Source organism: Artibeus jamaicensis, unplaced genomic scaffold, assembly GCF_021234435.1.
Source record: "Artibeus jamaicensis isolate MK-2021 breed Jamaican fruit bat unplaced genomic scaffold, CSHL_Jam_final contig_519, whole genome shotgun sequence".
Classification (NCBI taxonomy): domain Eukaryota; kingdom Metazoa; phylum Chordata; class Mammalia; order Chiroptera; family Phyllostomidae; genus Artibeus; species Artibeus jamaicensis.
This window is the reverse complement of record NW_026521871.1, coordinates 43,871,584-43,897,344: the sequence shown is the minus strand read 5'-3', so window position 1 is coordinate 43,897,344 and position 25,761 is coordinate 43,871,584. Positions and strand designations below refer to the sequence as shown.

The window sequence follows — 25,761 nt, the reverse complement described above, 5'->3', positions numbered from 1 at the left end:
AGCCATGGGATGAATTGAAAAACAAGAGAAAGTTTTGAACAGACCTTTTTGAAAACAGGCTTCTTCTCCCTCCTCACATGGCAGTTTTTTATTAAGCCCTCCCCATGTAAATCTACAGTGAGACCCTTTGGTGATCTGTTAGCAGAACACGGGAGAAAAAAGACGCTTCCCTTTGTTACAGTCGCTCTCCCTCCGAGGCCGCGGCCCGTTGCCCCGGTCGGAGGCCATGTGATCTGAGAGCTGCCTGTTGGCGTTAAGTTGGCTCCATTAAACCTCCTGAGTCCCGTGTCCTCTGTGAGATCGCGGCTTCCCCCTGCCCACGCCCCCCTTAGGAGCTGGGGAAGCACAAGCCTAAGAAACTGAAGGCGAGGTCTGCTGTTGGCAGAAGGACACGTTGGTTTTGTTGCTCGTTACAGAACTTTCTATAGTGAGACACCCTCAGCAGCAGTTTGGGATGCAGACACTGCGACTCACAAGCTGAGCACGTGCATGCACTTCTGCCCAGGGCCACCCCTCATACCAAGTCGGTAGCTTGAAATCAGCAGTGCTGGGGCCCCAGAAATACGCAAATGCTGCAAATCGGATGTTTTCCCTCCTGGAGAGCCCGTTGTTAAACCTTTACCTGCACGCCACCAAGGCCCTTCCCCTGGGTGCAGCCTGGAGTCTCCTGATGCTGTCCGGGAGCCTTTGCTCACCACTTAGGGACCTGGGCTGTGCTGGGGCTCAGGCAGAAAGCTCCAAGCCTGCGTTTGAACACTCAACCTGAGCTGGGCCATCGGAAAGAGATGAGCTCGCCTTGCAGACGTGGCTGCTTGGAGCTGGGTTCCTGTTTCTGAATCCTCCAAGCTTCAGAATCTGCAAGCCTCAAGGTAGAGAGGGAGCCAGGGCCTGCTGTCACCCAGAGCTGGAGACCTAGTGCTCCCTCGGGCCAGGCGGGTGAAGCAGGCGCTCACGGGTCGCTGCAAAGGTGCTTTCACGGCCAGCTCGAAGGTGGCCCCCCTGAGCCGCTGCCGTGAGTGGGAAGGTACCGATTCGAGGCCACACCAGAGGTTAGGTTTTCTGTTCAGCCTTCGTTAGACTGGCCCGTTAACTAGTCTGTAGGTTTGATTCACCTCCCACCCATTTTTTTCTTTTTTTGTTCAAGGATAGTACAATGACATTGTATAAGCTAGTCTTTGAGCAAAACACTAAAAAACAATTCCTCTCCATGCCCCCCCATAGAAAAACTCTCTAATCGCGAGTCTGCCTTTTGCAGTCAGTCTCTGTGTTTTGATCACGTCACAGACCGTGTTCGTTTGGTTCATTCACTCAGGGTCACAGCAGAAGTGAAGCACAACCCAACCAACACCATTGTCTGTAAGGCCCACGGGGAGTGGAACGGCACCTTGGAGTTCACCTACAACAGCGGAGAGACCAAAGTCATTGACACGACCGCGCTGCCCGTGTGCCCTAAGAGGATCAGGCCTCTGGAGAAGCAGGGGCCCATGGAGTCCAGGTGGGGGTCAGGCTGTTTCTGCCCGGCTTAGCTGTCCTCGGCACTCGGCCCAGGGGACAGGGAGGAAGCCTTCGGAGGGCATGGAAATGGGCCGGGAGTCATGCTCTGACTTGCTGAGGCGTTAGAATGTCCCTCTGTGTCACGTGGCGGTGGGTCCTTTGCAGCTTCGGTGGTTCCGTCCTTGGTGGTGGAATGTGAGTCTGTGGTGGCCTTCCAGTGCCTGTCCTCTGGGCACTGCCAGAGTTTGTCAGCTGCTCTGTCGCTTTAATTACAAAGTTAAATACAGAGAGTGGCTAGTAATCCAAGAATTAGTGAAGCAGTGAGATACCTTTATTCTTTTTCTTTCTCTTACCCAATTAGCGACATCATTAAAAAAGAAATGTCACTGCTGGCGAGGGTGTGATCAAACTGACACCGTGTACCCTGAGCTTAGAGTAGGAATGTGTGAGGTTTAGCCGTGCGGATCAGTAGTTCACACTCATCAGTAGTTCACACTCATTAATTCAGTTCAATCTAGGGCCCCACTTCTGGGAACCTATTCTAGGGGAAAATTCTTAAAATCAGAAAAATTTTTAATTGAACATGGACTAAAGAATTAAAAGAAGCAGCAACCACCTGCCTGTTCGGCGGGAGGAAACAGTTAAACGTAAACTGTCTGATCGGGTTGCCTGCCCACTGCGGGGTATGAACGTAACGCAGCCCCTTGTAGTGATGTTCATGCGGGCACACGGGCGTGCTCTTTGTCCAGTATGCCATTTTGATTTTTTTTTTTTAGAGAGAAAGGAAGAGGGGAGAAACATGGATTGGTTGTCTTCCATACAGGCCCCAACCGAGGATCGAACCTATAGGCATGACATATGCCCTGACTGGGAATTGAACCTGCAGCTGTTTGGTGTATGGGACTTACACTCCAACCAACTTATCTACCCAGCCAGAGCTGCTATTTTGATTTTTTAATCCAGGAGGTCAGCAAACTATGGCCCTGGGGCCAAATCTAGCCTGCGGCTGATATTATAAAATTATATGGGAACTTAGGCGTGATTACCGTTTACCTTTGCTTTCCTGCTACAGTGGCAGGGAAGCAGTTGTGACCGAAACCCTAGTGCCCGCGAAGCCTAACATGTTTGCTGTCTGGCCCGTGACGGAACATGTTTGCCGCCTCCTGTTCTTATCTAAAATCAGTACCTGCTCTTTAGAAAGTGATGTAGAATGACAATGACATTACAGATGGTTCTCTGAAAGGGCTTGCCTTTACAAGAGTTTGTCACCGGTGGGAATACAGCAGTGGGTAGAAGCAGTACGTTGTAACTCAATTGAATGAGACCAGGGCCTCGCGACCCCTGGCACCCTTGCCGCCTTGTAGGACCAGCACACTCTTGTTCTTCTGTTTATTTGAGGACAGTGGGCATGACCTTCTGTGTCCAAATGTAGGCTGTGAACTCTCACCATTGGCTTTCTCAGTTCAGTGTATTGGACGATTGTAGTGGGACAAGGGACAGGCTGTGTGACAGGGCAGAAAGCCGTCCCCTTGCCCACACTGCCTCCAACGAAGCCTTCCCACGGTCAGGAACCCCGTGGTTTCTGGTTTGGCGGTGAACAAAACCGATCGCCTGTGTTGCTCTTCCAGGGATATGGAGTGAGGCAGCTACTCCTCCTGAAGACGCTTCGCTGCTTCACGTAGCCAGGGGAACTCAGAATTCAGCCTGGGGTGGGGAGAGGGTCTGGTCCCCCTCTTTCTGGCTTATCTCTGCGGACCTTGCTGAAACATGGTGCTGAGCTGCAGGGAAAACGAGCCCCGCCCACCTTGTTTTCCCAGGGGAAACAGTCCGGCAAGGTGGCGTGGCTGGTCCAGGAGCTCCCTTGCTGGGCAGAACACTTCTGCCCGTTCACCCAGGGGATCACATGCACGGCCAGGTGGGCCAGTGGTTAGACCAGGTGTCCCGGCCCTCACTGTGGTGGTGCTAGCCCTGGTGAGACCTCTGGTCCCCACTTGCCCCCTTGGAGGGGAGGGAAGCACTGTCCCATCAGGGGAAGAGTGGAGATTTTTAGATAGATAGATAAATAGATAAGACAGTTTGCCCACACCTATGCATTTGCTCACGATGCCCGGAATTTGGTCCGCGTAGAGTCCTGCCTTGGCCAGAGCCCTCGGGGCCCGGCTGGGTGAAGGCAGAGCCAGTGACACCAGTCACACCCTGCCCCTGTCACTCACCACCCGCTGGCCCTTTGCTATCATGATCTCCCCTTCTCAGGGAGGAAGCCCCTGGACTTCCTGCTTTTCTCATTGCCCCGCTCCCTCCTGAGGTCTCCTTCACCTGTTTTTTTCTTTCAAAGTTTACTCTTTCCCAGATGAGCCCCTAACCCCTCCCTATCGGTCCCTACCCCCAGAGAGTGGTCTTGGTTGGGTCCCTGTGTGTCTGGCCAGAGCTGTCTGTCCGGGGCCAGTTCTTGTCCCAGTAACCCTCTCTCCAGCCCTTGGGGGTCCCTGCCATCTAAACTTGGGGCCACTATCTTGTGGTGAGACCGTGTCATGGGAGGCCCTGCTTTTTTGCATGCACCCGCCACCCTGGATGTCTGTGTGCCCAGCCCCTCCCTCCGCATGGGATGTGTATTGAGGGTGCGGGTGATGGAGGCTGTGACAGGACCCAGCCCCCAGCTCCTCAGTTCCCTTCCCTCTCCTCCCTGAGCTGCTTCGGCCGGGCGTCTTCCCCAGGTCAGCTCACAGGGCACAGCAGGGGCTGGGAGGCTCCTTGGCCCGGCCTCGTATCCCACTTCGGAGGCTTCTCCTGCTGTCCAACCGCAGCCGGAGGGTCGCCCTCCCTGCGTCTGTGTGGCGGGACCCCGGGCAGGCAGGCTGAGCGGGCCGCAGGAGCTCGCGCCTCGCCAGCTCCTCGATTCTGACTCCCCACCCCCACAGCAGGGTCTGGTTATTGCGTCCCTGCGTTGCTGCCAGCCCCTGCCCCTCCTCAGCCCGATCCTGCCAACACTCAAACTTCCTGCTGAGGTGCCCTCAACGTGGACAGCGTCGCGGTGCCCTGTGGTGGGCGTGCTCCCTGGCCCAGGATCTAATTAATTGCCTTGGAGTTCCTTCCATGTGAAATCCTGACTTGTCCCGACCAGTCTAAGTGAGGGTGTGCGTGCGTCCTGCTCTACCTTAATTCCTTTCCTCACCTTCTGGAACAGTGCACAAGTCAGGGACGGCCCTGGGAAATTCCTGAGGCGGGAACTGCACGTGAGACAGGAGCCAGTCCAGGCCGCCTTCGACAGTGAGTGGGTGTGACAGAGAAGGAGCGTCCGTGCAGATGCGGGGGAGATGACAGGGCCTGTAGCATAAACACCCTGCCTCCCTAAACACGCATCCTGGCCTGTGACTCCTCACACTGGGCCCCCCTGTGGGAAACCCAGTGCTCCTCTCCACCAGCTTGCTGACCTCGGACAAGTCACTTCACCTTATGTGGACCTATTTTCCTGCCCTTTAAAATAAAATAGGGATGACAATATAGCATCTGTTATTGGGTGGTTGTGATTAAATGAGTTTACGTGTAAAATGCTCAGAAATACGGTTAACACTGCGTAAGTGTCCATTGTTGTAGTAAGGTTACTATTACCTGTGGATTCAATCCCTGCACAGTCCGAGTCCCGAGAGAGCCGCGGTGGTCAGGACAAGAGTTTACGGCTCAGGTGCAAATCCCGGCTGGGTCCAGCCGTCTCTGAGGCACCTGGAATGCGCTGCCTCTCCGGGCTGCCCAGATGGCCCCTTCCCTGCTCTGGCCCCCCTCCCCTTGCCGAGGACAGCCGTCCTTGAGCCTCGAGACCCTGGCTAACCCCTCCTCTCCTCCATGCATCCTCAGGAACCTCTGGCGGGAGGTGACTCGGTACCTGCGACTGGGGGACATTGACGCTGCCACGGAGCAGAAGCGGCGCCTGGAGGAGAAGCAGCGGGTGGAGGAGCGGAAGCGGGAGAGCCTCCGCACCCCGTGGCAGCCCAAGTATTTTACCCAGGAGGTAACTCTGCCGCCTGTCCTGCGTGAGGGACAGATGGCTTTGTCTGGCTAACACAGTAGTTTGGACAGAGGACGACAGAGGTCCTGGGAAGGTTCGGGCTGCTTGGCTCTGGCTCCAGCTTGGGGCCAGGTCATCCTGGGGGCAAACTGAGCACCTGACCCTGGCCCTCTGACAGCCCCCGTCAGAAAAGCACATCCGCCTGCGGGGAGGGCAGGGAATGGGGTTGCAGATCTGGATGCTGTCCTGGTCATTTAAAACAGAAAAACCCACACATCCCCTGCTGCTCTGTCCTCAGCTCCAGGTCATCGAAGCACCTCGGAGCCCATCCCCACACCTGGGTGGGCCGGAACCTTCGTGGTTAGAACTGCCTTTCCAGAGCTCCGCCTCCTGTGGGCTGAGTGGGACTGACTTGCCAGGGCAGGCTCCCCCGAGTCCTGTGCCTGCGTGCTGTCGCTGTTACCCAGGAGTGACGTTGGGAGGCAGAAATAAAGTCCAAGACTGCCCACCCAGTGGGCAGTGGGCAAGGCACCACGTGCTCAGTTGAGGCCCTTGTGCTCCTGAAGTGGTTTGTGGAACAATCGGGAAGCATTCTGAGACCACTAGAAATGACGCAAGTGAGTTTCTAGAAGCGTTTTGAAGGCGTCTGGCAGCTTCAGTGAGAAACAGGCCGGTGAGGCCTGGGGTGGGCCCGAGTCTGCATCTGAAGGGGGCTGGGTGCCGCCTTACCTGCAGATGACCACAAGCTGACTGTTCACTATTCCCAAGCCAGAAATCTGAAATTAGTGTGATGTGAAGGGATTTAAAACCATTTAAACGGGCTTTCTTGGCTCAGGTGCTGCTCATGCCTGACTTCTACTACAAGGAAGGGTTATTGTGTGTGGCTGGAAGGCTGTGGGTGAGTTAGTGACCTTGGGGTGGACTTCTGGTCAGGGGCAGGAAGCAGCTCCTGTTCCCCCAGGCTTTGGGCTCAGGTCTGGAGACTCCAAGGCTGGTTCTGGTTCAGACAGAAAGCCTGGGTAGGGAGACTCTGCCTTTATGAGACTGAGTGGGAGCCCTGTCTGGAAGCCTGGCCCAGGTGAGGAGACTATTATCAGGGTTCCCCAGAGAAACACAACAGAATCAGAACCAGTACAAGGCATAAATACAGGCAGGTTCACCATGAGGAACTGGCTCACAACAGTATGGAGGCTGACAGTGTAAATCCCTGTCCCAATCCAAGGAGGCAGAAGGAGAAAAAAAGAGTGAATCCCTCCTGCTCCCATCCTCCTTTTCAGGCCTTCAGCAGACCGGACAGTGTGTACCTGTGCTGGGGAGGGCAGTCCCCTCTGCTGGGTCTGCCAATCAAACGCTAATTTCATCCACAAACACCCTTGCAGACGCACGCAGAAGTATGTGCGATCTGCGCACCCGTGCCTGCCAAGTGGACGTATGAAATTAACTGTCACAGTCCTTCAAGGGTCTTTCTGTGACGGGGGTCTGGTCTCGGAGACAAGCAGCTGAACATTAAAAACAAAGCGACAACAGGATACATACTGCTGTTCCGCTGGGTTTGATAGAAGCCAGCGTGTTCCTAACAGAAGGCTTGAGGATACGCAGAGAACAGAAATCGCCCCAACCCCAGAACTGTCACCCCTCAGTGTAGGCCCTTCTTGTGGAGCGCCAGACTGTGCGCCCTCTTGGTCTGGTGTGATTGACTTGTGACCACAGCCTGCTGGGCAGGTCCCTGCAGACTGGTCAGTGGCCGATACCTCATAGGCAGGCACTTGCCTTTTCTTTCCTGCCTGTTCATCTGAAGTCCCCTTCCCCTGTCCCAGTGTCCTGCTGTTTAAAAGGGTTGTGTTTTTTTTTGCCATCTTCCTTGGTGTAACCCAGCAAAGCCTCCTTTTGTTATTTTGGTCATTTTGTGGCGTTTCCTCCTAAAATGCCAGGATGCAAAGATCATATGGGCTTTCAAAAGCAGCTGGGCTGAGGAGGGGCAGGGAGACCACCCGCCTGGTGTGGCCAAGGTGTCAGGAACAAGTCAGACACGTGTACCGGTGACGGTTCTAACAGCACTGCTTCGCAGGGTGTTCCGTTCCCAATCCAGCAGCGCCCAAGACTCTCGTGTCTCCCCTCAGCCGGCCGAGAGGTCTCCATGTAATGATGTCTCCTCCTTTTTCTCACAGGGTGATGGCTGGGTCTACTTCAATCCCCTCTGGAAGGCATACTGATGGCGTGGAGGTGCGGAGCCTTTAGAAAGAGGCCTCTTTTTGTAGGAATTAAAGTGGTACAGTATCGAGGTTCTGTTGGTACTCACTGAGACCTCTTGATATCGTTCAAGAAATGGTACCTGAGAAGTTACATACTGTGAAAAATGAACCCCAGACTCTACTATAGGATTGAATTTATTCAAGAGCCATTTGGGGCGTGTGTGGACAGTGGTGTGTGTGGACTCTTGGCACACTACATGCTCACACACATACATTATATACACATCTGCTGGGTATTACACATGTAAATACTTCACTTATTAAGATTTAAGTGGGTAATTACGGGCACCTTTTTATCAATGAGGTTCGACGTTTTCTATTTCTCGCTTTGCCAAAAATGTTTTGCACTCACAAAGGTAGTCAACTCCTGTCAAAACAAAATTGAATTGGCATCACCCAGCTGACATCTGATGGAAAATGGCTCATTCCAAGTAGGTGGCTGTCATTTCAAAATTATTGATTCCCACCTCCCTCCCCACTTCGGCATTTGTCCATTCTCCAGAAAGATAAACAGCTCCACTGAATGAGCAGTGGGCAGGAAGCTATTAAAGGTTTAGCGAGAGCCTTTCAGGATGGAGCACCTCCGGGGGAACTTAGAAGCAGGCCCATCTTGGAACTTTCCTCCCATAATTTCTCATGCTCAAAGCACTAGTCATACACTTTTTTCTGAAGCTGCTTTTACAGTAGAAAATAAGTCATACAGGAACTTCACACTACTTTTATGATGAAAAAAGGGCTTTAGAAGTTAAATAAATGCATGCATATAGAACCATGCACAACCACAGCCTCAATCTTGTATTTAGTTTGGGGAAAGAGAAAAGAATATCATGTGCATTTTTTTTAGTGCGCCTCTATTGTTTGACCCAGACTCTTGAAGAAAACCACTGTGATTAAAATAAAGCCCGCCTAAGCGTTCCCTGGTTTCAGTTGAATCTCAGTGTTCAGCCTTTACAAATGAGGTCAAGACTTGACTAGAATATAAAGCAAGGGAGAAAAAATGACACATTTGATTTTTGCTCAATGCTTCATTTATTTTTTACTGTGCCACTCTGAGAATATTTATAAAATCCAGTAGCATGAATGCTTCTCTGTAGTAATACTAATTTTGTGCCTTTTGTCTGCTTTCTTAAGACCAATTGTTCACACTTTGTAGATATTAGACAAATATATTTCAATTAAATACTATACCTATCTGTGTCTGTTTTATCTTCAGGGATTAAAAAATTCTGTTGGAATTGGTGGCGCTAAATAAGCTCAGATTTTATTGGTTATTGTTAATTTGATGTGAACAAGCAATCATATTTGCATCAAAACAGTGTTTCACATACAATGAAAACTCTACCAGATAAGCATTTGTGGATATTGTATGACAAGCTTGTAAGGGCATTTGACTCACATCCAGTGAATGTTTTATTTCATGAGAAGTGAATACTGGGCGGAGGAGTGATACAGGCGTGGTGATGTGCATAGTAGTCTCAAAACACCTGGGCGAATAAAATGTTTGGAAGTATTTTATTGCTGAGAGAAAAAGCAGGATAGATGCTATTTTGAGGGGAAAAAATCCTCAGTGAGAAGACTGAAAAGTAATCACTGGCATTTTTAGATTTTCCAGCCTTCAAACTATAAACCATCTGGTAAGTAAAACATGGAGAAGGCTTGCTTTTCTTTTTTGGGGGGTGGTGGTGATGATAAGTGGGTGGGCTGACTGCTTTCTAAAAAGTGAATATTCACAAAAAAACCATTATTACAGTTCCAAGGATAATTATAAGCACCTGTATACCTACTTTTTAAGCAAAGACACCTGTTCATCAGTAGCTTAAAAGCCATGGCTGCAGCCCTACAAAATCGTGCCCCCCCCCTTAACCCCAGGGGCAGCACCACCACCGTCCTGACTCCCAGAGCAAGTCACCCTCTTGGGTTTTGCTCTTCTGTCTCCATATTTACTTGTTTGAGCTAATACTGTGTTTACAGATCCATGTCGTCATGTGCTTTGTTGATTTTTGTATTTTTTACCCATCAGACAGTAATTCCCATTCCACCCCAGTGCCTGAAACTGTTAGCAATCACCGTTCTATTTTTTTATAAACTTGACTAAATACACCCCATGAGTAGAAAAATACTATACATATTTTGCGCCTGGCTAATTTCACTTAGCATGTGTCCCAGGTTCATCAGAATTTCCTTCCTTTGTAAGGCTGCATAGTACATACCATTGTATATGAATATATAGATCTCCCATTGTTTTTTTTTTTTTACCTATCACAAAGACTTGGGTTTGTACTCTTGCCTATTATGAGGGCTGCTTGCTGGCAACACAGGAGTGCAAGTATCCGAGTCCCTATTTGGGTTCGTTGGGGATGTGCCCCCAGACATGGAAGTGCTGCATCAGATGAAGAGTCCATGTTTCATTTTTTGAGGACCTGCCACACTGTTGTCCATAGTGACTATACCATTTTGCAATTCCACTGGTAATGCACAAGGGTTTGAATTTCTCCATTATTTTCTTTTGTCTGTAAAAATCATTTTGATGGGTGTGAATCAGCACATTCTTATTGTGGTTTTGATCTGCATTTTCTAATGATTAGTGATGGCATCTTATGTGTTTACTGCCCATTTGTATACCTTTGGAGGAATGTCTTCTCAAGTTCCTTGCTAATTTTCTAATTGGGTTGTTTTATGTATTATGTATTGAGTTGTAGGAGTTTTTTAAATTCTGGATGTTAATTCTTTATAAATGTTTTATATTCTCCCAGTCTTTGGGTTGCCTTTTCACTGTTGATGGTACCCTTTGATGTACAAAAGTATTTAATTTTGATTACATCTGATTTTTTTTGTAGCTTGTGCTTTTGTTGTGATAACCAAGTCATTGCCAAATCTAATTTCATGATTTTCCCCATTTTCTTTCAAGAGTTTTAGTTTTAGCTCGTGTTTAGTTTTTTTGGGGGGGGGTCCTGAATTTTTGTATACTATACTGTGTTAGTCAAGAGCCCAACTTCATTATTTTGCATATGGTTTTCCTGATTTCCTAGGACCATTTGTCTTGGGAGTAAGGGAGGATCTCCTCTCCCCATTGAACATTCTTATCAATTATTTGACCATCTATGCAAGGGTTTACTCCTGGACTCTCTATTCTGATCCACTGGTTTACATCTATCATTATGCCAGTACTATACTGTTTTATTATGGCTTTGAAGTTCTAAAAACAGGAAGTGTGAGCCTTTAAACTATTTTCAAGATTGTTTTAGCTATTAGGGGTCCCTTGAGATTCCATGTGAATTTTATATTTTCGTTAAAAACATTACTAAAATTGATGAAGCATTGCACTGACTCTGTAGATTGCCACATGTAGTACTGCCATCCTAACAAATGTATCTTTCAGTGCAGTGGATGTCTTTTCATTATCTTCTGTTTCTTTTGGGGGTGTTTTGTAGTTTTCAATGTATATGTCTGTCATCTCCTTAGTTTACTCCAGTAGTTTACTGTCTGATATTATTACATAAGTAATCGTTTCTCATTTTCCTTTTGAGATTGTTCATTGTTGGCAATGTATAAACAACTGATTTTTATTTGTTGATTTTGTATCTAGCAACTTTGCAGGATATATTCTGTCATTTTTAGGGTTTTATAAATATAAACAGATAATTTCACTTCCTTTCCAGTTTGAATGCCTTTTAAAAGAAAATTTATCCAAGTATTGGCAGTTCTAGCCAGGTCAATTGGACAAAGTGGAAAAGCTGGTATCCTGTCTTGTTCAATTTTATGTCATTGTGTATGGCTGTGGCTTTTTCCTATGTGACCTTCATGTTGAGATGTTTTCTATTCCTAGTTGACTTTATCATGAAAGGTGCTAAATTTTGTCAAGTGCATTTTCTGCGTCTGCTTTCAGGGATGGCCATTCTTTTGGCATCTCTGTACCACAATGGAAGGAAGAGTTGTCTTGGGCTATACATTAAATACATTGTGACACGTAATCTCAAAAATAATCGTAATGTTTTAAGTGAATTTATTATTTTGTTTGGACCACAGGTTGGACACCCCTGATCTTAGATGATCATGTTTCCCCCTCACTTTGTCCTGTTAGTGTATGGTGCGTTACATTGGTTTTGTATGTTCAATATCCCTCCAAGACTAAACCCTGCTGTCAGGGTGTGTAATCCTTTCCATGTGCTGTTGAATTTGCCTTGCTATTTATTGTAATGAGGATTTTTGCATCAGTATTCACAAGGCGTATCATTCTGTAATTTTCCTGTTGTATCTTTATCTGACTCAGGTATTGGGGTAACGTTGGCCGTGTACAATGCGTTAGGCAGTGTTTCCTATTCTTCCAAAAATTTTTTTTGGAAGAGTTGAGAACAGGTGTTGATTCTTCTTTGAATGTGTGGTAGAATTCAGCAGTGAAGTGATCTGTCCCTGGGCTCTTATCTGTTGGAACTTTCCGCACCCCCCACACCCATTACTGATCCAATCTCCTCCTAGCTATAGGCCTTGTTCATATTTTGTTCTTTCATGATTCAGTTTTAGTCTTGGTATGTTTCCAGAAATTTGCCCTTTTCATTTAGCATATTCAGTTTGTTGATACACAACTGTTCCTCATACTTGTAATTTTTCATTTCTACAAAATGGGAAATACTGTCCCCACTTCTTTTTCTTAGCCTTTTTGTCAATTTTGTTAACCTTTTTGAAGAACCAACTCATGGTTTCTCTGTTTTTCTATTTATCTCAGCTGTAATATTTTATTAATTCCTTCTGCTAGTTTTGGATTTACTGTTTGTTTTTTCAGTCCCAAACAGATTCTGAGTTCACTGATTTGAGACCTTCACAAATGTTGAGCATTTACAGGTACTATATACTTCCTCTTAGCACTGCTTTTGCAGCATCCCCTACATTTTGGTTTTTATTTTCATTTATTTCAAGAGTTCTAATTTGTCTTATTTCTTCTTCGACCCATTTGGTGTTATTTAATTTATATATATTTGTCGATTTCTCAGTTTCTGCTATTTTCTGGTTTCACTGCATTGGCTAGATGAGATACTTTGTATGATTTTAGTTTTAAAATTCACTGACTTGTTTGGGGGCTCACATATAATTAAGTCCTAGAGAATGTTCCATGCACACCTGAGAAAAATGTGTCTGCTGTTGTTGGAAGCTATACATATGTTAAGTCCAGGTGGCATATATTGTTGTTTAATCCATTATTGATACTGGGTCACTGAAGTCAACGATTATAAAAATATATTTTTCCCCTTAAGTTTTGTGTTTGCTTCATATATTTTGGAGCTGTTTGATGCATGTGTGTCTGTAAGTTAGTTCTTCTTAGCAAATTGATCCTTTCACCAATATATAATGTCCTTGTATCCTTTAAGTCTTTGAAGTTTATTTTGGCTGATATAATAGCCAGCCTTGTTCTCTTTCTCTATCCTGTCACTTTGAATGTATCTGTCCTTAGAACTAAAGTGAGCCTTGTGTGGACAGTACATAGCTAGATCCTGGTTTTATATTTATAATTCATTTTGCCAATTTAAATTTGTCTTTTGATTGGGGAATTTCATCCATTTACATAAAAGTAATTAGTGATAAGGACTTGTGTCATTTTGTTTTTTATATGTCTTAAAGCTTTTTTCCCCTGATTCATACATTGTGGTCTTTGTATTTAGTTGTTTTTTGTGGCAATGCATTTTCAGTCCCTTCTCATTTCCTTCACCTATACTGTGTAGTCATGTACCCCTTAACCACGTTTCAGTCATCGATGGACTGCTATGCAATGGTGGTCCCATAACATTACAATGGAGTTGAGAACTTCCTCTAACTTAGTAACATTCTAGCCTTGTATGTCATGGTACAACACCTCACTCATGTAAACAAACCTAGTGCTCTGTGGTTGTGTAAAAGGACAGCACATGACTATAAATGATTGTTGCTGTTTATAGTACTATTTATAATAACTTTTATATTTTTCCGTATCATTATTTTAAAGTGTACTTTACTTAAAAAATGTTTAAGCACAATCTTGCTTGCACTCAGACTCACTTGTTCTGGGATCCAGCACTGGGGAAGGAGCTAGACCAGCACCAAGGACATACAGAAACACACTGAATTGACCAGCTAGTGCGAGGACTGGATGGAGTCAGGGGAGCTGTCTGGGATGGAAGTGCTGGCAGGCACCATTGTTTGCTGAGCCCTCGCCCCAGTCAACCCAGTCACAGGTGCCAAATCTCTACTCTCCATTAACCTGGCTAACACGTTTGCCTCACTCTGGTGACTGACTCCCTTAGGCTTCATCTCACCCAACTTGCAAACCTAGTCCAAGCCACTTCCAGCCGTTTTCCCATACAATAAGCAGCCTGACCAGGTTCATGCTGCTGACTTTCCTAAAATCTCTCAAAAGTCCACCAACCAAACAAGCAACAGCTGGTCTTGCGTGCCCTGTACCTCTTGCTAAGCAGCTCCAAGCCCAGCACGAGTGGCTGGCCTGAACTCTCCTCATAGTGCCCACAAAGGGCCACAGCCTTGGTACTAGTGGCAGCTGGCCTCAGCTCACAGCAAGCATCTCCAAGCCCAACCACAGATCCCACCAGGTGGCCTGCACCAGAGCCCCTCCTAATGAGCTTCCAGAACCGACACCCCTACCAACTGGGGCTTCAGACCACATTACAGCACCACCAACTTTAACAAACCTAGAAGAACTGCTAAGATGTGGAGATGTGTATGTTCACCTGCATTAGCTTCTGCTGAAGTTTTCCAGAGTGATTTTTAACAGTTTAAATTCCCACTGGCAATGTATGGGAGTTTGCTTATACACATCCTAACACTTAATTACACATCTTAGCTAACCTTGTAGGTATGTTCCTTTTCATATATTTGCCATTTCTATTTCTTCTGTTGAGGATTAATCAAAATCTTTTTTTTTGTTTTTCCTAAGGGTTTACATATTCTGAATATTAACCCTATGTCAACTGTAGGATGGGTAACCATACATCTTTCTTTGCCTATGACATATAGTTGAGCCTGTGGTCCCAGGTTAAAAGACCACTGAACAAAGGTGTTAAACTCACATTACCTGATTTGAAGGCCATGTGGTATTGGTGTGAGGACACACTAATTAAACAGAATTCAGAAAGAGACCAACACCTTGTTTTCCACAGTGGTGCCAATTAAGTCTTTTCAACAAATAGGGCTGGCTACACTGTATTAAAAAATTATACTTCACAATTACCAAAGACATGAACTGGTAAGTCTCCCACTCACATGGGTCTCTCATTTATATTCCTGTAAACCAGGGGTGTCAAACTCATTTTCACCGGGGGCTGCACTGGCTTCCCAGTTGCCTTCAAGGGCCCAACTGTAATTTTAGGACTGTATAAATGTAACTGCTCCATAACAGTTAAGTGAGAGCTTGGCACTGCTGCCAGGTAGAAACAAGGTGCTGGGCTGGAATCGGCTTGTGCGCCTTATGTTTGCCACCTGTGCTGTAAACCATTAAAAAAAATAGGTTGGGGGTGGGTGGGAATAAACTCTAGAATTAAGAAATGAAGTAACAAACTCAATAGATGGGTATAATACTAGATTAGTGATAACTGATGAGTCGGCAGAAATGACAAAAGGAGAAAGACATATATATATCTTTGGCTATATATAGCCAGCAAAGGTCTAATTAGCTTGGTCATAGATCAGAGGAGAGCAGAGAGGAATGAGACAGGCAATATTTAAGGAGATGACTGATAATTTTTAAAATAATGAAAACCAATGAGTTACCATGTTAGATGCTCAACAAATCCAATGCAGGAAGAGAAAGATACATCAAACATCTTAAGAAGAATGCTAACACGACCATCAAAACAGGCTTTAACAAAAGCAGTACTGAAAATAAAATCTGAGATTTTCCAAGAAAGTTCCAAATGTACATATATACCTAATAATATGGGTTTCCAAACATATAAGGAGAAAACTGAGTTCGAGGAGGAATGTACAAGTCTAAACTAGGATATGACGACTCTACACAAGTAACAGAAGGAGCCTCGGATGTGGACTCACGGGATCACAGAGAAAATTTAACCATTTTCAAAGGATTACAATTGGAATGTCTAAAATGCATTTCAGGTAGAAATCGATAATAAAAAGATAACTAGAAATCATCATATTTGAATCAAGAAATGCACATCAAAAAACCATGGCTGAAGTACAATGGAAATTAAAATATGCATTAACTAAATGATGCTTCACATCAAAAGTTGTGAGAGTGGAACTTAAACTATGCTTGGTGTAAATTCATAACTTTAAATTCCTATATCAGGAAAAAGAAATCACACTTAAACACTTCTTCGAGGGAATTAACACAAATTGATAAAATAAAAATGACACTGTAGAAAATGTCAAAACCATAAGTTGGTCTTTGAAAGGAAAAGAGCTAACAAAATTGTGAAAGAAAATGAAGGGGAAGGTAGAGGGAGAAGAGAAACAAAAAACAGATGCAAGAAGAAGGAAAAAAAATCTCAGGAATGAAGAGGACAGTTGTTTAAAATCTTCAGACATTAAAATAGTCACTAAGTGATATCAGCAACAATTTTACATTAATCTACTTAAAAATGTAAATGAACAGATTCCTTAAGAAAACACCATAACTGATGGCAAAACCCAAACAATCCTGTGTCTGTAAAGTACTTGAATCTGTAATTAAAAACCTTTGCAGTTAAGGCACAAATGGCTTTATAGCAGTAAATTCTATCAAACATTGATCATTATTCCAGGAATACAAATTTAGTTTAAACTGTCAACAAAAAGTCTCTGTTAATTCACATTATTAACAATGTGGGAGGAAAACCACAATCCTCTCAAGAGAAATCACTTAAAACTCAGAGCAACTGGGAAAATCTGTTCTCAATATTATCAGAGATTATCTGCAGAAAATCTATAGCAAACATAAAGGAGGAACAACAGTTTTCCTTGTGAGGGAAGGACTAAGGGTTACTTCTATGCAGTATTATTACTGCATGTCCTAACCAGAGGGTCCAACCTTCTGGTGTGTCTGTGCCACACTGGAAGAAGAGGAGTTGTTTTGGGTTACACATTAAATACGTTGTGACACATAGTCACAAAAAACCCTCAAATGTTCAAGTAAATTTACGATTTTGTGTTGGGCTGCATACACAGCCATCCTGGGCAACATGTGGCCCATGGCCATCAGCAAAAGCAAGAACATTAAATATATGACCTTTAGGAAGAAAACTGCCATTTGTCTCCAATTAGGATGGTGTGTGTTTATAATGAAAATAATCTTAAAAATTATTAAAAATGAGTTTAACATTGTTGAGTACAATTTCAACATGTAAAACCAAACTTTCTATATACTGACAATTGAAAAATAAAATTTTGTAAGACAGTATTTATTGAAAATAACATTCCTTGTAATAAAACTCATGAAAATATGCAAGACCCATTTAAAACTAGAATACAGAAATTCAAGGTGACCTAGGCCTACATAAATGGAAAGATATGCCATATTCATAGAAGACTCAGTATTTTAAAGGTGCTATTTTTTCCCAATATAGTTTCAATGCCAAATCAAAAGCCTGAAAAGCTTTCTCTTCCTTGGTGTTATTGACAGTTTGTTTCTAAAATTTATAGTAAAAAATAAAGGGCCATAAAAAAACCAAGAGAAATTTAAAGAATAAGGTAGGGATGGGAGAGGGACTTGCATTACCATATCTTAATTATCCATCTTCAAATTATGTTAAGTCAACACACGTGGTCACAACGTGAGCACTATATGGAATATAACAGTCAAGAAGAGACTCATGGATATCTGGTTTACTGCAAAAGAAATGCTGCACAGGAAAATGCTGGTTTTTTAAATAATGGTGTATGGACAATTAGGTTTATACATGCAAACAAACAACCCCCTCCCCAAACAATTTATAACGCACTCAAACAAGTGTATCTTAAAGCTAAGTATAAAAAGATAAAGTTTCTAGAAAATAATGTAAGGCCTCAGGTTAGAAAAAGGACTTTCAAATGAGGGACAAAAGTCCATAGGCACACAAGATTGAAAAAGAAGCACATTCAGATAACGAATTCCTAGGCATACTCTATCAAACAATGCAGGGATTGATACAGAATGTGTAAACAACTTCTACTAATACAAAAGATGAACTGAAAAATGGACTAGAACCAAACCCTTGTAAAAAAGGGATTTCCACAAGACCAACCTCATTGGTAACCTAGGAAAATTAAACAATGAGAAACCATTATTTACCTAACAGAAAGGCAAAATTAAAGATTGACAAGGGCTGATCAGGATGTGAGAGTAAAATAACCTTCATGTTCTACCTAGCAATTCTACTTTATTAGCTAAATACCCACAAAAATGTATGCATATAAGTTTCGAGAGAGATGTAAAAGATTATTTCTATAGCATTATTTATAATATCCTCAACCTGGATACAATGCAAAAGTACATCAACAATAAAATAGGAAACAACATATATGAGAATACTGTCTACCAGTGGAAATAAACTTACAGCTGCATGCAATTATCTGGATGAATTTCACAAAAACAAGCTAGATACAAAAAATATTTTGATTCCATCTATACTGTTGAAATAGGCAAATTAATATTTAGAGGGAGATACTTAAGTTATTAAAACCAGAAATCAAGGACAGTGATTACCTTCTGGAGGGGGAAGTGGGGTAGGCCAATAGCTGGGAGCCGGCAAGAAGAAGCTTCTGGAGTACTGGCACCATCTGTTCTCTTGACTTGGTTGTGGTTACAGAGTTGCTTGTTTTATGCACACTACAGTCTACATTTTTGTGTTGTCTGTGTTACATTTAACACAAAAAATGGCTTAACCAGCAATTCCAATACTAGGATTATACCCTAAGAACCCTGAAACACCAATCCAAAAGAACCTATGCACCCCAATGTTCATAGCAGCACAATTTACAATAGCCAAGTGATGGAAGCAACCTAGGTGCCCATCAGTAAATGAGTGGATCAAAAAACTATGGTACATTTACACAATGGAATTCTATGCAGCAGAAAGAAAGAAGGAGCTACTACCCTTTGCAACAGAATGGATGGAACTGGAAAGCATTATGCTGAGTGAAATAAGCCAGGCGGTGAAAGACAAATACCATATGATCTCACCTTTAACAGGAAGCTAAACAACAAAACAAGCAAACAAGCAAAATATAACCAAAGACACTGTAGAGAACAGGCTGACAGTGACCAGAGGGGAGAGGGGAGGGAATTTCAGGGGAAGGGTTTGCAGGAACAAGTATAAAGGACACATGGACAGAAACAAGGGAGGGGGGTTGAATGGGAGGGAGGTGGGGTGAGAGTAAAAGGCAGAAAACTGTACTTGAACAACAATTAAAAAATGCATTGAAAAAAAATTTCACAAGATGATAACAGATCCCAAAAAATGAACAGTATATATATATTTTTAAATGGCTTAAAAGAAACAGTAAACATTAGGACATTTCCTCACTGGTTTGTCTTAATCTGCTACATCTCAATCGCAGAGTGCTGTTGAACTCTACCTTATCCATTATTCCACCTACCTGGACTGAGTGCTATACCAACAGCAAGGCAGAAGTCAGACAAAACCCACCATCAAAAAGCAGCAACTGCAAGAGAATTCTGGAGATTGGTCAACACAATGTGAATGTACTCAACAATACTGAACTCTACACTTAAAAAATTGTTAAGTTTTGTAAATTTTTAACATATTACAATTTAAAACAAATTTAAAGGTGCAATAGCATCATATTTCATGATCTTCGGGCTCCTTCAGCTAAGGAAAGATGCTAGTCTCTTGGTCATGCATGGCCTAGGGACTCAAATGAAGTAAAACTCTACAAATGCAAACTCAAGCCAGTAATAAGTTCTAAAACTGCACTTCAGCTTTGGACTTGCCTAATTTATACTACAAAGCACTCAGCTTTGTTTAATTGTAAGATGTGGAACAAAATCAAAATCTGTTGTATAGTCTAAAACTTAGAGGTCTTGATATTTAATACCCACTGCCCCCACCACCCCTGTGTAATGTTCAGTGTTAATAATGAAATACGAAATGAACTTCGGAATCTAAATATTCTGAGCGAATGAGCCTATGTTCCAATGTATTTATTTAAACTACTATAATTTTGCTTTTCTGCTACAATAAAGTCACATTCTATTACGATGTTTTATTGAGGCAATCCACTGAGCCGAAATGGTATTCTCCAAAACTGAGAAAAGTGAGAGATTAATCCTTTTCTTAATGAGAAAATTCTACAATGAAGACCTGATTAATTAAATACAACTTTGTGAAGCAGGTTTTTTTTGTCTGAGTCCTACCCTCATTTAAATGGAGACCAAATATTATGTAGCTAGGTGTTTTCCTCCTTGCTAATCTTTAAAAAAATCAAAAAGAGATTCTCATTCTGGGGCAAAAAGAAGGCAAAATGGTAGGTCAAGCTGAACTAACCAAACTTCTATACACATTCTCTAAAACCTTTGTAAAAACGAACAAGGACGAACATGTTCAATGCTGTAACTCCTTCCAAAAACAAAGATCTGTAAAAGACAACACACTTAACACAAAATTTGAATTAACTTTATTTTCCCTACAGTCCACAACTTCTCTGCATTGAATTTTAAAGCAACAAAGTAAAATAAAATCCCCCAAATGACAAGGTATCAGAAATTCAGATTTAGTTACACTTTATTTGTGAAAATGTTCAGCCTTTTTATTGGTCTGTAAAAGAACCATCATCTGGGTCAAAAATGAATTCTATAAATCAAAGAATATTCTACACTTTGGAAAAGAAAATCAGCAGTAACATTCTCACTGAATATTGTAAATGACACTTTTCTTCATAAAAGGTACATACTATTCTGCACTTTTCCACCAAAAGCAGTGGTGTAAGTTATGCTTGTTTGTATAAAAAAAGTTATATCCTGTGGCAGGAAAAACCTTTTCTCTTTCACTTTTACTAAACAACGAGAAAATTTTCAAGTCTAATATAAAGTTGTCTATAAGCTGGAAAGTGAACATGTTCAACCTCCATTTATATTTTAGTGCATTTTTTGACAACTGTCACATCTTTTAAGTAAGAAAATTCTAATAGCATTAAAGAGTGTTTCATCAAATGCTTAAGGGATTCAAACAATATGGAGCAGAGAACAAAATTGATGTGATTGATGAAACTGTTGTAAGAGAAGTCCAGGCAAAGTTTACAAATCCTTTGTCATTTTGAAGAGTCACAGAAAATGAACTTTGGACCCCCGTCCACTTTGTTTTCTCCTTAATCGTTTACATGTAAACATAGTGCTAACCTCAGTACTGAGATACAAACCCCATCCTGACAGGCAACATTCTGTGCAGTTGCCATGATCTCCAAAGGATTTAAATTTAGCCCTTGAATGAACAACACATGAGATCTACTCCGTAAGTACCTGGTGAAAACAACTGCCGACAGCAGCAATATCATGTCAACATAAAAAAACTACTTGAATCAATTAGTGACTCAGAGGTTCATCTTTGAAACAGCAGCTTCTTCTCAGAGCAAAAATAGTAAGCAATAGAAAATGTACATTTGATGAAACATTCTTTGCACTGAAGAAACATGAAAATAAATATAATTCAAAGAAGTATAATTACGTTTCTAATACCTCTTTCTCAGACCTGTACTACTTTACTGGTTCAAGAAGCTCATCACATTTTGTCATTTGTAATTTATATATTGCTATTTGGGCAATTCAAATAAAATGCAGGTCTTGTAAAAGAATAAAAACATGAACAAGTATGCATGTGCCAGGGACCAAATTAGAGGATTCTTTGGTGCAATTAGTCCAAATTCTCAGATTTGAAGGATAATATGTACCAATAAAAAAAAAACCCCTGCTGTTAGACATTTACAGCAGTGCTCTGTCTTGCTTCACGTTAGAAGTTGAAAACAGCTGTTCTCAATAAGCCAATTTTATTTTTTAAATCAGGTATTGCCAGAAAATTTTGTACGTTAACCTGGATCAGCGACAGTTCTGTACCCTCCGTTGCTGTGAAACAGGACATGAGTTAAAGGCAAAGACCGGTTCTCACAAAGACAACTGCTTCAAGTTAGGAACCAGAACAGTGTTATTTAAACAGTCTTCTTAGATATTCTCTTGCCTTTCTTTAAAACGAGCTTATTTTTAATGTAGCCACGCTTCCTTTTCGTAGTCTAAAAAGAAAACAACACATGGTGTTAGTACACGCTTCCTACAAATTAAAAAATACACATACGTGGTTTACTGCATTGTGAGGAAGACTGCCTTCATAAGCCCTTCACTCGTCTTATAGCTGGATTCTTTAAACAGTGAGTACCACTGTTCTGTGCCAAGTATGCTGAGACCCAAAAGAAGCTGGACTAGGTCCCCAGGTTTAAAATAAAAGGAGTACCAGCGCATTTCCCAAGTGCGTATCACACATTCCTCCCCATCAGGCAAATGAACCCCCATCCACTCTCTCTGTGTTACAAGTGTTTAAAAATACTTAGTTGTAGTAACTACATTTCCAGACATGAAAGAATATAACACTAAGGAATCAGAAAATGTTAATTGTTGTTCCTGGGTTAGCCTGCAAGAATTGGCTGTGTCAGAAATACAAAGTAAGTACCTTTGTACCTACCTACAAAAATGAAAAACAAATAAAATTACTCGACACATTCTCCAATTTAGGCAGAAAAATAGCACTTAAAAATGAAACACAAAATGAGCACCAAACATCTAGAGAAAAAACCCATTAACATTCCTTGAGTTTTATAGATCTTAACAATGAATTTTTCTTAACACCCTGCATCCCATTAAAATACTGTCAACAGATGTTTTCTAGTATAAGAAAAAAACAAATTACTACAACAAATTACTATAAATGTGGTGGCAGAAATTACTGCAAAAAGGTTTGCAATGTTAGAATCCTACAAGGTAAATCATACAGGAACATATGTCTGTCAATCTGACATATCCACAGATACTAATAGTAAATTTTGGGGGAAACAATTAGTTTAACGTACCATCAGAGCACTGGGTTAGCAGAGGCTGAAGATTCAAGAGAGTGACCCCTAAATTCAACCTGCACACTTATATACAACTCTTGGAGGAAATTCCAGAAACTTAGGGTATATCCTGTATTATGTACATATATTAATGAAGTTCAGTTTTAACTGATTTATATTTTTTTCTAACAAGGCAAAGAATACAAGGAAAATGCAATCCTTATTAAGGTTACAAAAATTAGCTGCTGCTAGCTTGTTCACAATGTATGTTAACTTATTATTAGCTGAAAGCATAAAAGTAAATAAATTTGAGAATACAATTAAAAAAATTCAAACCAGGTCAAGAAGCTAGTTTCTTTATTATCACTGCCTACAGATTCTAACATGACACCTCTTCTGATTGATCATGTAAAATGGCCCAGGACTATGCAAAGTATGTAAAAGTGGCCTTGCCAAGTCTCATCTGTAGCCCTGGACTACAATTCCTAGAACCTCAGCCACACCATCTTTGCAGTGGTAGGAACACTCCCAGAATGACTGCTGTACTCTTACCCCCACCCCTAGAGTAAAAACCAGAGTGGAGAGAGAAAACAAAGAAACAACAAGCATTCCTCTAGTGCTAGAACAAAACAGAGAATAGAAAATCATGGAAACCAGAAATTCAAAACCATGTTGACTACTACCATGTATGTTTTGGGCATATAAGACAGACTATAAAAATAAGTAATTTTTATATATGCATTCACTTATTTATTTTGGGGAAATGATGGGAGACAAAAGAGGTTAAAGTAAGCAAATCCACTATCATCATTTAGATAAGTTCAATGGCACTGTTTTTCAGAAAAAGTACACTTCAACTGGGCTTAGATGGTCTAAGAGCAAACTGCCTTGAGAATAGCAGCATTTGCTTTACCTTCTGCACTGATGTGACTCACCAGTTTCTCCCACCACACGTCTGTGAGAAACCAGATCATTTGATTGGTCATTTGATGTAAAGACTAGTAAGTGAATTTTATATGACCAACATAATGAGTGACAGCTGTATGACATTTAAGTATGACAAATGAGGGTAATCTGTATCTGGCATAGAAAGTATTCATTTAAAACATTTTTATTTATACATCACACTTTTATAGCACAAATTAAAATAACCTATACTCTGAAAACATCTGAAGCATATTTTATGTAACAGAATGAGATAATTGCTTCAGTGATTTAAATTTCAGTAGCACCCCCCACCCCCGTTTTGGTTATCCTTGGTCTAAAATATTAAATGAAAATTCCATATTTTGTGCCATTCTGAGCGGTGTGATGAAATCTCATGCCATCTACTCTGCCCCGCCAGGTACCTGGATCATCCATTTGTCCTGCACCTCTATGCTGCACGCCTCTCCCACTTGTTAGTCATTTAGTAGCCACCCAGGTTATCAGACTGATTGCCATGGTATATCACATGTTTGTGTTCAAATAACCCTCATTTGGCTTAATTATGGCCCCAAAGCACAAGAGTAGTGATGCTGGTAATCAGGGTATGCCAAAGAGAACCCTTGTAAAGTGCTTCCTTAAGTGAAAAGGTATGTAAATGTGTAGGGGGAAAGAAAAAACCATAGTATATAAGGGTTTGGTACAGGTCTCCTCTGGGGCTCTTCCCTTGTCCCCAAAGACAAGGGGAGAATACTGTAACTGATGTGAGCAGTGTAAACCCAAGCATCTTTCGAGACTTAAAACTGAAAACAGCCTAATAATAATTAGTATTTTAAGGATAGCTCCTTAAAATACAACTTAATATTCCATAACTGCTTATTATTTGCCATTTCCCACAGAGGGCAACCTATATAAATTCTCATTTTTAGTAGTCTTTACTAGCAAAGATTGTATATATTTGGCTTAAGTGAGCAATAATGACCTCCAATAATATACTTTATATCTTATTAAATATTTATTACAAGAGGACTGTAATAGTCTCATCATCATAATTCCTTCCTATAACTTGGTCATAATTACAGTTAAAAAGAATTAAGATAAATGATTTTTTTTATTATGGACTCAACCAACTCAATGATTCTTTATTCTTTCTTATTCTTATTCTTTATTCAATGATTAATAAAGTAACATTATAACAATAGAACATGAAGATGCAATACAAATTTACTCTGACCATAAGATCAGGAACTGATCATAAATGAATGTTTGGCATTCTGACTTTCACAAAGGTTCAGAAAATGATGGCCACAGACACATCTTACTTTACAAATGGGAAATTAAACTAAGTAATAGAAAACTAAAGCCAGAATATGCCTTTAGAAAAATCTCAGCTCGGTTTACTGATAACCGCAATGCTATTTCCAGAAAAAGTTGCTGGTTGGTCTACCTGCCCCTAACAGACTAGCTTGATATTTACTTGGCACTTGGCACATAAGTGACAGTCTTTATAAGCTCGGCAAATGGAAATTTATTAGCAATTTTCTATCATTTTTCAGACAACTAACATGACTTCACTTGATACCTACCTTCTTTGACAAATACTTCTGTTTGGGGAAAATGTTGGTGACTCTAGGTTTGTGGTCTAGTGTCTCTCTGTTATCAGGTGCTTTCACTTTATATATCCTTACAAGCCAGTGTTCTGATGTAAAGGCCTCCTCCAAATGCTTGAATTTAATGTCCTTGTTTCCAATCTCAGCATTACGTGTTCGGTCAAAACCTGGGGGTGTACGAAAATCCAGCTGCAAAAGTGACCAGGCTGGATGTTAACCACATTGGAAAACATTTGGTATTAGAAGGTAGTAAATGTTATCATCAGAGTAAAACTCTCACTTTAAACTAGGAAAACAGAATAAGAATAATATATTGTAACAGTTAACATATGCTGCTAACTAGATAGGAAAAAATCAGGAAGAAACTAAATACATCAGAATTAGAACTGCACAGAATCCTTGAGTGAATGAAAAGCCTGGAGGCATAAAAACACCAAAACAGCAAAATAAAATCCATCAAAGCCCG

At 42.0% G+C, this 25,761-nt stretch overlaps 2 protein-coding genes across 6 annotated transcripts in view; one reads left to right on the top strand and one right to left on the bottom strand.

Moving 5' to 3' along the window:
* Positions 1–25,761, top strand: part of OSBPL10 (oxysterol binding protein like 10) — a 259,064-nt gene that overhangs the window by 231,410 nt on the left and 1,893 nt on the right. For 3 of the 4 annotated variants that reach the window (XM_037134663.2, XM_053669357.1, XM_053669358.1), the window contains 3 exons: positions 1,313–1,495; positions 5,347–5,500; positions 7,666–12,953. In XM_037134663.2, coding sequence (XP_036990558.2) covers positions 1,313–1,495; positions 5,347–5,500; positions 7,666–7,710 — 382 coding nt within the window. In that variant the 3' untranslated portion in view covers positions 7,711–12,953. Of the gene's footprint in view, positions 1–1,312; positions 1,496–5,346; positions 5,501–7,665; positions 12,954–25,761 lie in introns of those variants that run through there. The other variant, XM_037134654.2, reaches the window with a different exon arrangement.
* Positions 20,321–25,761, bottom strand: part of STT3B (STT3 oligosaccharyltransferase complex catalytic subunit B) — a 95,498-nt gene continuing 90,057 nt past the window's right edge. For both annotated transcript variants that reach the window (XM_037134646.2, XM_053669356.1), the window contains exons 15-16: positions 25,272–25,484; positions 20,321–21,948 (exon numbers count right to left, since the gene is read on the bottom strand). In XM_037134646.2, coding sequence (XP_036990541.1) covers positions 21,868–21,948; positions 25,272–25,484 — 294 coding nt within the window. In that variant the 3' untranslated portion in view covers positions 20,321–21,867. The remainder of the gene's footprint in view (positions 21,949–25,271; positions 25,485–25,761) is intronic.